The sequence below is a fragment of the Hevea brasiliensis genome, chromosome 13, assembly GCF_030052815.1.
Source record: "Hevea brasiliensis isolate MT/VB/25A 57/8 chromosome 13, ASM3005281v1, whole genome shotgun sequence".
NCBI lineage: Eukaryota > Viridiplantae > Streptophyta > Magnoliopsida > Malpighiales > Euphorbiaceae > Hevea > Hevea brasiliensis.
Genome location: NC_079505.1, coordinates 54,535,822 through 54,550,152, shown reverse-complemented (window position 1 = coordinate 54,550,152; position 14,331 = coordinate 54,535,822). Strand labels below are relative to the sequence as shown.

Here is a 14,331-nt window from a genome sequence, read left to right as displayed (position 1 = left end):
TAAAGAGTTATAAGAAAAGATATCCTATTTATAATTTATTTTCATATTTTAAATATTTTAATAATTTTTTAAAAATTATTAATATTTTATTTTAATAACTATATTATTTAATTAAATATATATTTTATAATTTAATTAATTAAATTACTTTTACATGTATTTTAATAAACATTTAAATTATTTAAAAATTATTTTAAAATAATTTTACCAAAACAATTACCTCCCCATTTTTAATTTAACCGGTAAGTTTAGCTAAACCAAATAGCTCGCGCTCATTTCCTAACAAACACAACACATGCCCCTCTTTCTCTGGATTGAGAAGATTTTTCTTCCACCAGGCCAAGGCGGTGTCTCGCACGTTCTGACACATCGTCTCTCTCTCTCTCTCTCTCTCTCTCTCATCGCATATAGCTAAAATAGCTTATTTTGCAAAAATTGCCTGCCACTCGTTGTCTTGCCATCTTCATTTCCTTTCCTTTGAACGCAACAAAATACTTTCGCACTCTCTCTACGAAACCCACTTTGATCCTTGGAATTTACTTCCAACCCTTTTCTTGCTTTCCTCAGCTTTTCTCTTCTCTCGTTCATGGGTTAGATTATTTTCCTCTCTTGCCTCGATTTTCTTAATGGAGTGGGATAGTAATTCGGATCTCAGCGGGGACGAGGACGATGGATTCTCGCTTAACGATGATGCTGCTGATGATGGTCCGCTTCCTTTACCTGTTGACAATTTGCTCCAAACTGCGCCCTGTGGGTTCGTTGTCACTGATGCGCTCGAGCCTGACCATCCAATTATATATGTCAACACCGTTTTTGAGATGGCTACTGGCTATCGAGCCGAGGAAGTGCTTGGGCATAACTGGTTAGGGTTTCTTTTTTCTCTCCCTTGAATTTTTGGGTTTTTGGAGATGCTTATTCATTTGGAGGGTTTTGTTAATTGGGTGAGAAATGGTTCATTTTTGTGATATGATTGCTTTTTTCTAGTTCTTAAGCGTGTTGTTGAAAACCCACTTCTCTGTTTTGGGGTTCTTTAGGAAACGAATGATAATTGCTTCAACATATTAAGGGGGCTACTGGGTTTCAGTGTAGGGTTTTTGTGTTTAGTGTAGGAATTAATGGTGTAGAGTTAATGTTTTGCTTAGCTTAATGATGCAGGAGCATCCAAATTAAATTAGGATTTCAGTTTTTTTTTTTTTTCAGTTTTCCTTCTTTATGCAGGATTCCTGTTTAGTTTTGCTTCTTTATTTAGTATTCCTATTTAGTAAAGTATTTTACTCTATTAATTAGGAATACTTTTCCATCTAAGATTAGGATTTGTTAGTATAAATAGGACAGCAGTAGTTAATTTCTGTATTCTATCATCCTTTTCAATTCAGAATTTAATTCACAAGTTTTCTTTAAACCTAATTACTTTGTATTGTCCCAACCACAATCACCCTATTCTAATCCTAATTGTTGAGATCTAATTGCCCTAACTCTCCCTTACATCACTTAACTCTGGTAACTAGGTGAAAGGAATGGGTTAATTTTGGATAGCTCTTTAATAGTTTGTTCCATAACTATGGCATGGCACTGTGTCAGGCCATCAAAAGCCTCCTTTCCATTTGGGGTTTCTAATTTCTGAAATCTTTAAAGAAATAAGAGGTTTTTGCTTCAATTAGTGAAAGGAAGCTAGCAATTTTGGGCATTTTTTTAGTGCTGTTATTAGTTCATCACAGAATGAGCTAAGTCATTAATTTTCTTGAGTTTAGAAATTTTATTAGGGGCCAAATTTCCTTGACAATTGTGTTGTGACGTACACAAACATTTGTGAAAAATCCATTTGTTTGCTAACACAAACTGAGCTAAAATGAAATGCATATTTGAGAAGTCTGCCTGTTGCTGCTTATTAAAAGCATTGAGTGAACTTGAAGAGGTTTAATGTTTGTTAGGCTATTTGGGATATCTTATATGTTGGTTTCATAGTGGAATATTGAGTGCACAGCAAGTTAAATTAATCATGACCCATCAAGTGTGAGCCTAGTTGTGAAACAAAAATTACTGGAAAAGGTAAGAAAATAAATGCTAGGGAATATTTGGGTTTAGAGCTGCTAGAGGGCATGGGAAAGGTATTTGAACTTACTTTGGTGGATTTTTGAATTGCAGGGCTCATTTATTGTTGTACTGGACTTTTAGAGGATGGGTCAGTGTTAGTGACTTAGAACATTGGTAAACAAGGGCTGCACAAATTTGTAGTGTTCAAAAAGAACGAATAAGAAGAGTGCATCAAGAGCTTAAAGAAGAGAAGAAAGCTGGAGAAGAAATAAATCCACATATTCATTCATTTAATAAGCAAATGCTCAAAATTCTTTTAATTGACAGAAAATGAAATATGAAAGTCATACAAACTCTTGAGGTTCATTAGCCACAATTTAAATTAATCAGGACATGTTAAGTGTGTGCTTGTGGAGGTCAGTTGGGAAACAAAAGTTACTAGAAAAGGTAAAGGGAAATAAATGCTAGTGAATAGTAGGGTTTAGAGCTGCTGGAAGGTATAGGAAAGCTATGTGATTAAGCATGAAACACTCTAGTTAGGGGCAGATTTGGTAATGGTTCCAGCGATAAGTAACTGGGTAAAGTTACTTTTGGAGAATTTTGACTTGCAGGGCTCGTGTTGTGATACTGGATTTTGGAGGAAGGGTTAGTCATTTAGAACATAGGTGAACAAGGCTGTGCTGCACAAATTTGGAGTTCTCAAAAAGCGCAAGAATGAGAAGATTGTACCAAGAGCATAAATAAGTGCACACCAAGAGCATAAAGAAAAGCAAGCAGCTGGAGAAGAAATAAATCTACATACACATTTATTTAATTAGGAAAATGCTCAAAATTCTTCTAGTTGACAGACAATGAAACAAGAAAGTCATGCAATTGGTTGAGGTTCTTATTTTGCTAGGCCCTCAATTATGGGTTAGGAAGTAGACAAGATAGACTTGTTTTTGGTTTAGATGATACCTAGTGCTTAGACATGAAGTTGTATTAAATCTACTAGGCTCCAAATGTTATACAAGTAGCCCAAAGGTATATCCTATTCAAGTACAATCACAAATTGCAAATGCACCGAAACAAAAATGGCACAAGAGCTTACTAATACCTTAAACAACTAGCATAGGCACTTGTTAAGAAGCTCCTTGCTTATTGATGTAGAGTTTGTAGACTTAATTGCTGGTTTTTAAAGGGAGCATTATTTCCTGTTCATGGATGCTGCATCATTTTAGGCCTCTCAGTTATATGGTCATGATGTTTATGATATAACATCATGAATGGATTTATAATGAAGTAAGCCTTTCCCACAAAATGATTGGAGAAGTGTATACTTCATAATTCGTTTCCAGGTATTAAGGTTTGCATTAAACTAGTTCTTTTGATTGTATTTGTCAACCATGATTAGCTGGAATAGGGAATAAACCAGCCTGCCTATCTGTAAGTAGTGGTTTTGAGTTAAGCAAGAGCTAATGACATATTTGCAGCACTATTAGCGTTAATGTGTTATTGCTAATAGCAATTTTTTTAATCATCTAAAAGTGTATCTTCTTTGCGCATCTTGAGCTTCCAAGGATATCTATGTTTGTCTTCCAAGTTTGAAGAAGAGAATAGTGTGAATGTTCAAAAGGAATATAGCTGGTATTTTATATCAAGGAGTTCCTGAAAAATTGTATGCCTGGTTGTTGACTTTTTTTCCTATGCATAGCATAGATATTCTTTGGATTTTCCTGCCTTTTTTTACTTCTAGATTGCAATTTTATTTGCTTTACTTGCCATCTGTTATTATGAAGTACTATCTCATGATTTATGTGAAGCATGATAAGTTGGTATTGATGATTGGTTTGGAGTCATGATTTTCCCTCACATTAATTCAGAAGTAGATCAGAAGATGGCAAGGCTTCAGTGCTAGAGCATGGCGGAATTTGCCCTTTTCTTCCATGTTATTCTGGCATTCTTCAAAACTATGCCAAGTTCTATATGTTTATCTTGCCATTTAGTTTAAAGGGGAGGCATAAGGAAATAATCTTGTGACATTATTATGTTGGCTTGAATCAATTTAGTTTTGGCTAAGATAATAAGAAGTGGCAAAGCAAAGAACCTTATTTATAGCCAGTTCTCAGAATGATTTGCCAAATGAAGGATTGATGCTATACTTTCTTTTCTACTTCCTCAATTCATGAAGACCTTTTGAGCCATCAGTCCTTTCCATCTAAGGCTTTATTGGAGATAAAAGGTGTATTATTTACATCTACCAACATTGCTTTATACAAGGAAAATGCCCATTTATGCTAGGAGAGCTTGCATTCAGTGGTGAATTTGTGGAGTTTCTCAACTAGTCTAATCAAAATAAAGGAGAAAAGTGAGTCATTCTGCTGCTTAGTTTTTTTAAGTGTTGGACTGCTATAATGAAAACCAACAATGGTTTTCTATTTTGATTTAAGGTGGCAATTAAACCAACCTGTATATATATATATATATATATATATATATATATATATATACCGCAAGAAGGAGAAAAATAATCTATAATAGAAAATTAAATGTCAACATCGTCATGGGACAAAATTGACCTGGTATTAACAAATTGGCCTTTATGATATTATTGAGCTGACACTTAGATTGAAGAAAGCTTGTGTAGCACCAATTTAAACTAATATCAATCTTCATTGATATATATGAATAATGACTCTCAATCTTGCAAGCCATCTATAGTTTTTTAATGCTTCTTCCTTCTGTGTCTTTCTTCATGGCTTTTGAATGTCAGCGAAGACATCAGTCAGTGATTAGACGTACAGTTAAGTCTCAAGCCCTAGGCTGGCTTTCTACTTAGTTGGTGTTGAAGTCATCATACCGGAACTCTCTTTTGGTGATGTTTAATTGTGTATTGCCGTTTGTTTTTGTACCAATTGTAGTCAAGAAATTGAAATTATAGCTATTGGGCCTAGTTTGCACCTTAGTGTTGCAAGAATTGTTCTGAGTCTGCCTCCTTCCCTTTGTGGCTTTCCTAGTGAATAAGACAATGGAAAAATCTTCAATATTTTTAAGGCAGTTGTCCTTGGAGCTTTCAATATCAGTGTTGGAAGTAATATGAAGTTCTTTTAAGCATTTTAAATTTAAAAATATTTGAAATGGAATGCAATTTCTGGAGTGGGATTCCATTTTCTTGTTTGATACACAAGAATTCCAATTTTCTAGTAATATTTTTTATGTGAATACCTTGAATTTAGGGGAAAACATCATCAAATTTAGGCTCTGTTACTCTGTGGAAAATATTTTATTGGAAAAACATTTTCTGGAATAATAACTTGTTTTTTCTGTTGTTTAGTAATGACATCACAAATCTGATGGATTTTTTTTTAATAAATAAGACTAAAATATTGGTATCTACATGGATTCATGGACTTCATGACAAAAAGAGAAGGGTAAGTTGTGCTTGTCATAGGCAATTAGCAATGGTGTGTGGACTAATGGCTGTACGTGTTTATAGTTCCATCAAATTATATTTGTTTATCTAACACGTGAAATTGTTACAAGAATCTTGGAATAGGCGAGAATCATTTCCATTCCCATTTTCAAAGTGAACCAAATGTGCCTCTTATTATTATTATTATTATTATTATTATTATTATTATTGAACTCCTAAAATCGTACTGGCTTTAACTGGGAGATTACCAAAAACAATAGTTCTGATAGCACATTTGTTACATAATACAGTTGCCGTTACAGATATTATAATGTCTTTAAAACCATTTAGAATTTCATAAAAATTTAAAGATATCACAATTAAGTACTAAATTCTGTATTTTGACACTTAAGGATTAAATGGCAGGATCAATATATCAGTTATTTTATGCGTACTAATACTTTAGCATTGGCATAAATAGGATTTGCATTAAGTTCAAAAATTCTACAATCATGATCTTTGAAAAGGGACTTGGAGTTGGTTCTTTTCGTGAGCTTTTTCTGCATAAAGTGTATGCTTGGAAGCCTCAAACATGCAACATATTGCAAGCCTAAAACTCTTACAAATCAAAAGAAAATTGAGAAAATTATTGCACTTTTCTTCCCCCTTTTGTTTTGTTTCCGTGTCTTTATTAGATGTTTTCATCAAGGGGCTCTATAAATTTGTTGTCATTATTGTTTATTCTATTTGATAAATTTCTGAACTTTTTTGTAATTGATTGCTCTAACTTAAGTAATAAATAGTATCAAACTGGACTAGGAATTTACAGAGTTCAGGGTTTTCATGGATGGCTTAACAGAGCTCCTCAAGTTATGAAGGTTTTTCTTCTTTTTCCTTTTGGTACTTCTGACTATGCTCGTTATCATCTTCATTTTTTATTTTGTGAGAGTTGGTGACATGATATGAGTGTAGCATATTCGTATCCACATTTTTCATTTTCAGAATTGTACATTGTTTGATGGCTAAAAGTTTGTCTGAGTGTGTATATATTTTCTATGACTTTTTCTAGTTCCAGGTGGATTAGCTTGTAGTAATTCATGTACTTGTACTTTTTCTCTCTATTTCTCTACAACACTGCCTATCCCCACTTTCAAATGTGCATATAATGTTTATTAGCTTTTATGATTTTGAAGATTCATATTCATCACAGCTTAGATGCTAATTTTTTTTTTTTTTTCACAGCCGCTTCTTGCAATGTAGAGGTCCATTTGCCAAAAGAAGGCATTCATTAGTGGAATCAACTGTGGTTGCCGAAATAAGAAGATGCCTTGAGGAGGGTATTGAATTCCAAGGTGAATTATTGAACTTCAGAAAAGATGGAACTCCTATAAAGAACAGGTTGCGGCTTATTCCTATATATGGAGATGATGAAACCATAACTCATGTTATTGGAATCCAATTCTTTACAGAAGCAAATATTGATCTAGGCCCTGTGCATGGTTCTTCATTAAAGGAGTCTGCAAAATCAGCTGATCAGTTTCATTCTGGTTTTTTGACTTATCGACCTATCCCAGTAGGGGACCGCAGTGTTTGTCGTGAGGTTTGTGGGATACTACAATTGAGTGATGAGGTACTGTCTCTCAAAATACTTTCACTTTTGACACCAAGGGACATTGCATCTGTAGGTTCAGTCTGTAGGCGGCTCTATGCGCTGACTAAGAATGAGGACCTTTGGAGAATGGTTTGCCAAAATGCTTGGGGTAGTGAAACCACTCGTGTTTTAGAGACTGTGCCTGGTGCAAAGAGACTTGGGTGGGGACGCCTTGCAAGAGAATTAACTACTCTTGAAGCAGCAGCATGGAGAAAGCTAACTGTTGGAGGTGCTGTTGAACCCTCAAGGTGCAATTTTAGTGCTTGTGCAGTAGGGAACCGAGTTGTCCTCTTTGGTGGGGAGGGTGTTAACATGCAACCAATGAATGACACCTTTGTGTTGGATTTGAACTCCAGCAACCCTGAGTGGCAACATGTCCAAGTGAGCTCCCCTCCTCCTGGACGGTGGGGTCATACACTTTCTTGTGTTAACGGGTCTCATTTGGTGGTGTTTGGAGGTTGTGGAAGGCAAGGCTTACTCAATGATGTCTTTGTTTTGGATTTGGATGCTAAGCCTCCAACTTGGCGTGAGATTTCTGGATTGGCTCCACCACTCCCACGATCATGGCATAGTTCCTGCACTCTTGATGGCACCAAGTTGATAGTCTCTGGTGGGTGTGCAGATTCTGGAGTACTTCTTAGTGATACATTTCTGCTTGATCTATCAATGGAAAAACCTGTTTGGAGGGAAATACCAGTAGCATGGACCCCACCTTCTCGGCTGGGTCATACTCTTTCAGTTTATGGTGGAAGGAAAATATTGATGTTTGGAGGTTTGGCCAAGAGTGGTCCCCTTCGATTTCGTTCTAGTGACGTTTTCACTATGGATTTAAGTGAGGAGGAACCTTGTTGGAGGTGTGTTACTGGGAGTGGAATGCCAGGTTCTGGAAACCCTGGAGGCGTAGCTCCTCCTCCAAGGCTTGATCATGTTGCTGTGAGTCTTCCAGGGGGTAGAATCCTAATCTTTGGTGGCTCTGTTGCTGGTCTTCATTCTGCCTCGCAACTGTACCTCCTGGATCCAACAGATGAGAAGCCTACTTGGAGGATTCTAAATGTACCTGGGAGACCCCCAAGATTTGCTTGGGGACATAGTACCTGTGTTGTAGGAGGCACAAGGGCTATAGTCCTTGGCGGTCAAACTGGGGAGGAGTGGATGCTAAGTGAGCTCCATGAGCTGACATTGGGTAGTTCCGTTATCTGATTGACAAACTAAAGAAAAAAAAAATGTATTGGAAGCTGTGGCAAAGGAGTCATCTGAAGCCTTAAACATGAGGATGTGAGATAATTTCTTGGAAACTCAGTTGAGACTGCTTTTCAGTCACTAATAACTCTTGACAAATGTTGCTTTGGTCAGGACTTTTGTATTAGGTGGTTGTCCGTTGTTGCATTTTCTTGTACAGGTTGTTCTGGCTCCGGATGAACTTTCATAAGGTGACTTAAACTCTTTTTTTGTGAGGTGTATGAGACCTTCCTCTCCCCTCCCCTTCACCATGCACATTGGACCTTTCTTCCTTGTTAGGTAGTAGTATTTTATAGACAGGTAGGTATTGATATAATGTAGGTTTAGTTTCATGCTACGTCCTTGCTATGCTTTAATTCTGTTCTGTAATTTGAGCAAAAGAATTGAAAAAAAAAAATAAAAAAGAAGTGCTTGTTTATAATAAGTACTGCTTGGAATGTAACTAAACAAAATTGCATGCGTATCTTGCTTATGGACTTTCCAGGTGATTCCTTTTCCTTCTGTGTTTCTCATATGGTATTGGCTGCTTTCTGCATCCTTTGTCTTTTGGGTTGAACGAATAAACTTTATTAAACAGAATGGTCAAGCTTATAAAAGAGCCTGCAGAGTTCCAGGATCACATAAGAACCAGTTATTGATCACATTTTTCATTGACATTTTCTGCAGCTTTCTCCTTTCTGCATCTTTGAGCAACATTTGTTTGGCATTTTTATATTTAATTTGTACACGCCAAGTTGATTTCTCACTTTTATGATGCAAAAAGGCCCAACCAGCAGGAGCAAGACCTTGACAAATTTTTGCAAGATTATACATTATAGAGGATTAGACGAGCTAATCCTATGGTCTAAATCAAGTGCCTGAGCATTTCCATCAAACCTGAGCATTTCCATCAAACCTTTCCCTTATTTTTTAATAAATAAAAACGGGAAGGTGAAATTATAGTTTACCCTCTCAAATAATAAAAAATTATAGGTGATTTTTTTTTAATTTTTTAAATTAAAATAATTTAGTCCTTTTAAATTCCATTCCTTCAAAAAAAAAAAAAAGTAAAAACATCCAAATTAAACACGAATTATTGTTAACGGGAGGTTAATTGCAAAAATAATTTTTCAATTATGTTTGATATAACGCAATCATGTCTAATATAATTATGATTATATTATATATTTATTTATTTTATTTGGTAATATATAATTTTTTTTAATGTAACATAATGTCATCAATTATATTTTAATAAGTGTTTTCATTAACATGATGATTGCATACAAAAAATAAATGTAATAATGATTATTTGTTTTGATCTATTTCATTTATTATCATTACCACCACTATTACTTCACTACTATCATTTAGCCACCGCCATTATCACTATCGTCATTATCACTGTCATTATCACTGCCATTGCCACTACCACTGCCACTTGACTATTAATCACTGCAGCCATTATCACTTATTATTAATACTATAAAAAATTAAATATTAAATAAAAATTATCATTACATTATAAGCATTTTTAGTTTACAACCAAATATAAAAATGTAATGACAATTACATTATATTACATTGCATTATTTATTTCATTAAATAATTGATTATATTAAATTGCATTATGTGATTCCAAACGGAACCTTAGTTCTTCCTTTATTGGTTTTTGTCCTTTCCTCACTCTCTTTTTAATGTGATCATTAGAGCACCAAGTTTCAAGGAATTTCTTTAAGGGTTCATTTGAGATTGACAAACTTAGCATACTCAAGGAGCTTAAATGTGTCATTTTAGTTCATGTGTGCAAGGTTGGAATTAACAAGTTTGGCATGCTTAAAGAGTTTAAATGGCTCATATTAGTGCAAATGTACATGTATGGAGTTGGTGGTGTTTGATGCTAATAATTTCTCCAACAAATAGTAATAAAGAGCCAAAATATCTTTATTTGCTAAAAAGGATAAAACATCTCACGCTAGCCATGAGATTCTTACCTTCAGCCATGAGTTAGAGTAAAAAACATCTTTGTTTACAAAAGGAACAGAATATCTCACACCCAGCCATGAGAAGCTCACATTCAACCATGGAAAGAAGTCTAAAAGGTGCACAAGCAACCATAGGATTCATCTAGGGCGCATGGCTTTTTGTGAGATGCATTTGGAAGGTTTTGGAGGCCATGAGGTGCATGGCTAGCCATGGAAGTCCCTTGGGTGCATGGCCGGCCATGAGACACACATAAATAATTTATTTTAAAATTTTATTTCTTATTTTCTTCTTAACATTATTGACCAAATATGAGTTTGTTGATAATTACCAACAAAAACTTTTTGTAAGTAAAATTTTTAAAGCTTTTTAAATTTTTTTAATATTATCCAACTAAATACGAGTTAGACGGTAATTACTAATGAATATTTTCGTTGGTATCTATTTTTATTTAATCGCTAATTTTATCATTAATATTTGATGCTACCTTTACCTATAAAATTATATTGTCGGTAAAGATTTTGTCAGTAATTAGTCAATAATTTTATTAGTATAAAATGGTTTAAATTCTTTTTTTTTTTTGCTTCATTTTTCATTGGTAAAGGGTCAATAAATAAAATCTTCGATAATTATTAATGAATTTTATTGGTCGATAATTTTTTTAGCTATTTTTAAAATTTCTTGTAGTGTATATTTATTTTATATATTGTTTCTAATTATATGTGAAATATAAATATTAGTAATTACCAATCAATTAAAATCTATAAATAACATATTTATGTTAAATATGATTTTTTTTTTAACTTTTGCTTCTACATCATTATAAAGTAATTATTAAATGTAATAATCTCATTTGAAGATTTTGAAGTTATTTCTTCCATTAATAATTAAATAAGTATAAGATATTTATATATTCGAGATCAAAATTTCGATAGTCTCATATATCAAATTTTTTATAAATTAGGGGAAAAATTTTAATAGGGCATTGAACAAATTTCGGTGGGTTATCAGAGAAAAAATATATATTTATAAAAAAAATCATAATAAAAATTAGAAAAAATAGGTAAAAAATCCTAATCTTTGTCAATTTTTATAATTCTACCATATTCTTTTATTTTTTTAACAATTGCACCCTAATCTATAGAGGTCGAATTAATTGCACCATTTCGTTGACTTTCCCGTTAATGACAGGTAAGAGGCATATGAGGCACATGGGAGTGTGTGAGATAAGTGATGGAACCACACATGGCCATGAGAGGTGATTAGGCACACCACAAGCAATGGGAGGCTCACCATTTAGTGTAACACCCCTATTTGCATACCCCTATTTACATAGCCTAGTAAATGTTACTATTTCGATGACCGGTATCGGTCCGGACAATTAAGAAGATTAGAACTATGTTTAAGACACCTAGAAAACCCTGAATGAAAATAATTAGTAATTTCCAAATAGTTAAGTATAAAGAAGAAAAATAAAGTACAAGAAGTTAAATGAGATGGGAGTCACAGCGATGGATGACCTTCTCGGGAAATAACTGCGAGGTCAGTCTAAACTCAAATTTCGAACTGGAAAATGTGATGCCGCAGTCGTTAGGACTATTGCGAACACAGTGAAAAAGAGAAAATCACGAAAAAGAGTTGTTAAGTAGGTCAAATAATTAGTTCAGGGATCAGGAAGAAATACCGAATAACTTGCAAACCGGATTGAATCGGCGATGAGTGATTTAGTTAATTCACCCCTAGAGCTGACTCCTGACCTAACTGTCCAATAAAATCAGAGAAACGAATCTTTGGGAATTGAGAATTAAATTAAAGAACTAATGAAAAAATAAATATAAAAGAAAAAGAAAATTGAAAAAGTTTATTACATCATTGGATGACATCATCATGATGTCAAAACTCATTTTAATTTCCCTACCATAATACCATAATTGACCAAGTTAAATAAGACTAAAACACATAAAATCAACACAAAATTGAAAAAAAAATATTTCCTTTCTTCTTCTTCCCAAGTTGTTGTCCCACCTCTCTCTCTCACCACCATGGATGAACCTCCATGAAAGCTTGAGTTCAAGCTTTAAAACTCCCACTAAACCTACTTTGACCCCAAACTAATCCATAAAAGCTGTTAGATCAACTTGAGGAAGCTTTAGAAGAAGGAAAGAAAAGGAAGAAAGTGAATATTGAACTTCAAAGTTAAGGTTAGTGAGTTAAATTGAAAATTTATGTTTAATACATATGTTTTTAGTGTAAGTAACTTAGATCTTAACTTAAAATCAAAAGAAAATAATTGTTGGGGGACCAAAAGAGAATTTTGGCCAGCCTTAGTTAGGGTTTGAAATGAATGATTTTGATGTGTTTAATTGGTTGTTGAGGTTGAATGAAGTATGTAAACATTGAATGTGCACTTTGAATGCATTAGATTTGAACTCTATGTAATTAGGGTTTTGAGCATGTGAATGTCGCACCTTACCCCTCTGTAAGGCATAACATGATCTCGTAGAATACCTAATGAACTACCGCACTTCACCTACCGATAACTCATTAAGTACCCTACAAGGGATTTTAAAACAATTTTCTTACTTTTGTTAAGTAGTGAGCATTTTCTAATAGGTAATTAGAACATTTAATTAACATTAAAACTAGTTAATATTTTTTTAAAGTCCATTTTATTTCTCCGCAAATTTTATAAAAATTTTGCCAGAGTTCCGTCTGTATTTTGAAAAAACAGTTCTTCAAATACCTGAAAAAAAGCACTTCTAAAAATTTTCTCAACCACTACTTCAATTTCACAATCAATCTCAACAATTTCTCAAATCTCAAAATTCAACAGTCAACATTTCTCAATTTCCAAAGTTTAATCATCAGTAAAATAATATCTATTAATTTCATTCAAATTAAAATAAAACATTTCCATTCATTAAAGACAACAATCTATATATATACATCATACCAAAATCTACAGTATGAAAATTCAAACTAAATTTTATTACAACTTTATACAAACTTTGTACAGACTGCTCAAGACTGATTTACATGTCCATACATCTATGTGCAATACATACATCAAAATAAATATTTACAGGCAGGGTATAAATTATACCCGATAACTTCAAGCTGATAAATCCTCAATCCTCAGCAGCTCAGTCTGCTGCTCCTCTAGTCTCTATATCTGCGACAGCAATAAAAGCTATCGCTGAGTACTAGGACTCAGTGGTGCACAACATACTAAAATAATCTTTATGCAGAACTTAAATCACATTTATTCAAGAATTTGACTGAACATGAGAATTAAATACAAATCATGCATTATGAGATTTTAATCCCAAACAATTTCATTTTGAGGTATCAAATCACATTTCATAAAACCCACAGTTAGATCATGCCATTCGAAACAAATAGAATCTCAATAGCCAGAGGCTAAAGAGAAATCACATCACAAGGCTAGCTAGCTCAAATATATGGATATCCATTCACATCCTCTTCTACTGGCACACCTCAACACTTCTCCAGAGAAGGAATCAAAATTCGAAACTAATTACCCCCACTAGTCGTGCTAGTGAGGTGTTCAAATATATGGTCATGACACTGTGGTTTCAAAACTTATCTTAATAATTTGCTAAACATTGTCATTTCAAATATACACAATAACTTTCACAATTAAATCAAAACATAATGAATACGGTCATAATAAACTTTCAACAATTCAAAGCAAAAGTAAAATGTATATTTCATTCACTTTATCAATGAATTTTAAAGCATAGTGATGTTGTGCACAAACCTCAAGCGAGTCGCCTCTTGGCCTTGACTCGGTTCCTCGGGTTCTTTCCCGGTATTCTTTTCAACTGAAACACACAATTTTACAGTGTTTCAGTACCATAACTTAGCATAAATCCAAAAATAAATTTAACTTCACTTTTACCTAGCTCTAACGTGCTAAATTCGACGTTCTTGAAATTTTGTGTTTCGGGGTACTATTCACTACACTATTCAAGTCAAATTGTTGACTTTCTAAGGCTTAATAGGTATGGAAATTCCAACTTCACCCATATAT

The 14,331-nt window shown here is 33.7% G+C and overlaps 1 protein-coding gene across 1 annotated transcript; it reads left to right on the top strand.

Annotated features, from left to right (window-relative positions):
* The first annotated feature begins 316 nt into the window (after window positions 1-316).
* Window positions 317-8,816, top strand: LOC110662263 (adagio protein 1). The gene is made up of 2 exons (XM_021821195.2): window positions 317-862; window positions 6,668-8,816. Exons 1-2 carry the CDS (start codon window positions 627-629, stop codon window positions 8,274-8,276), a joined length of 1,845 nt encoding a protein of 614 aa, XP_021676887.2. The 5' UTR covers window positions 317-626; the 3' UTR covers window positions 8,277-8,816.
* The last annotated feature ends 5,515 nt before the right edge of the window (window positions 8,817-14,331 follow it).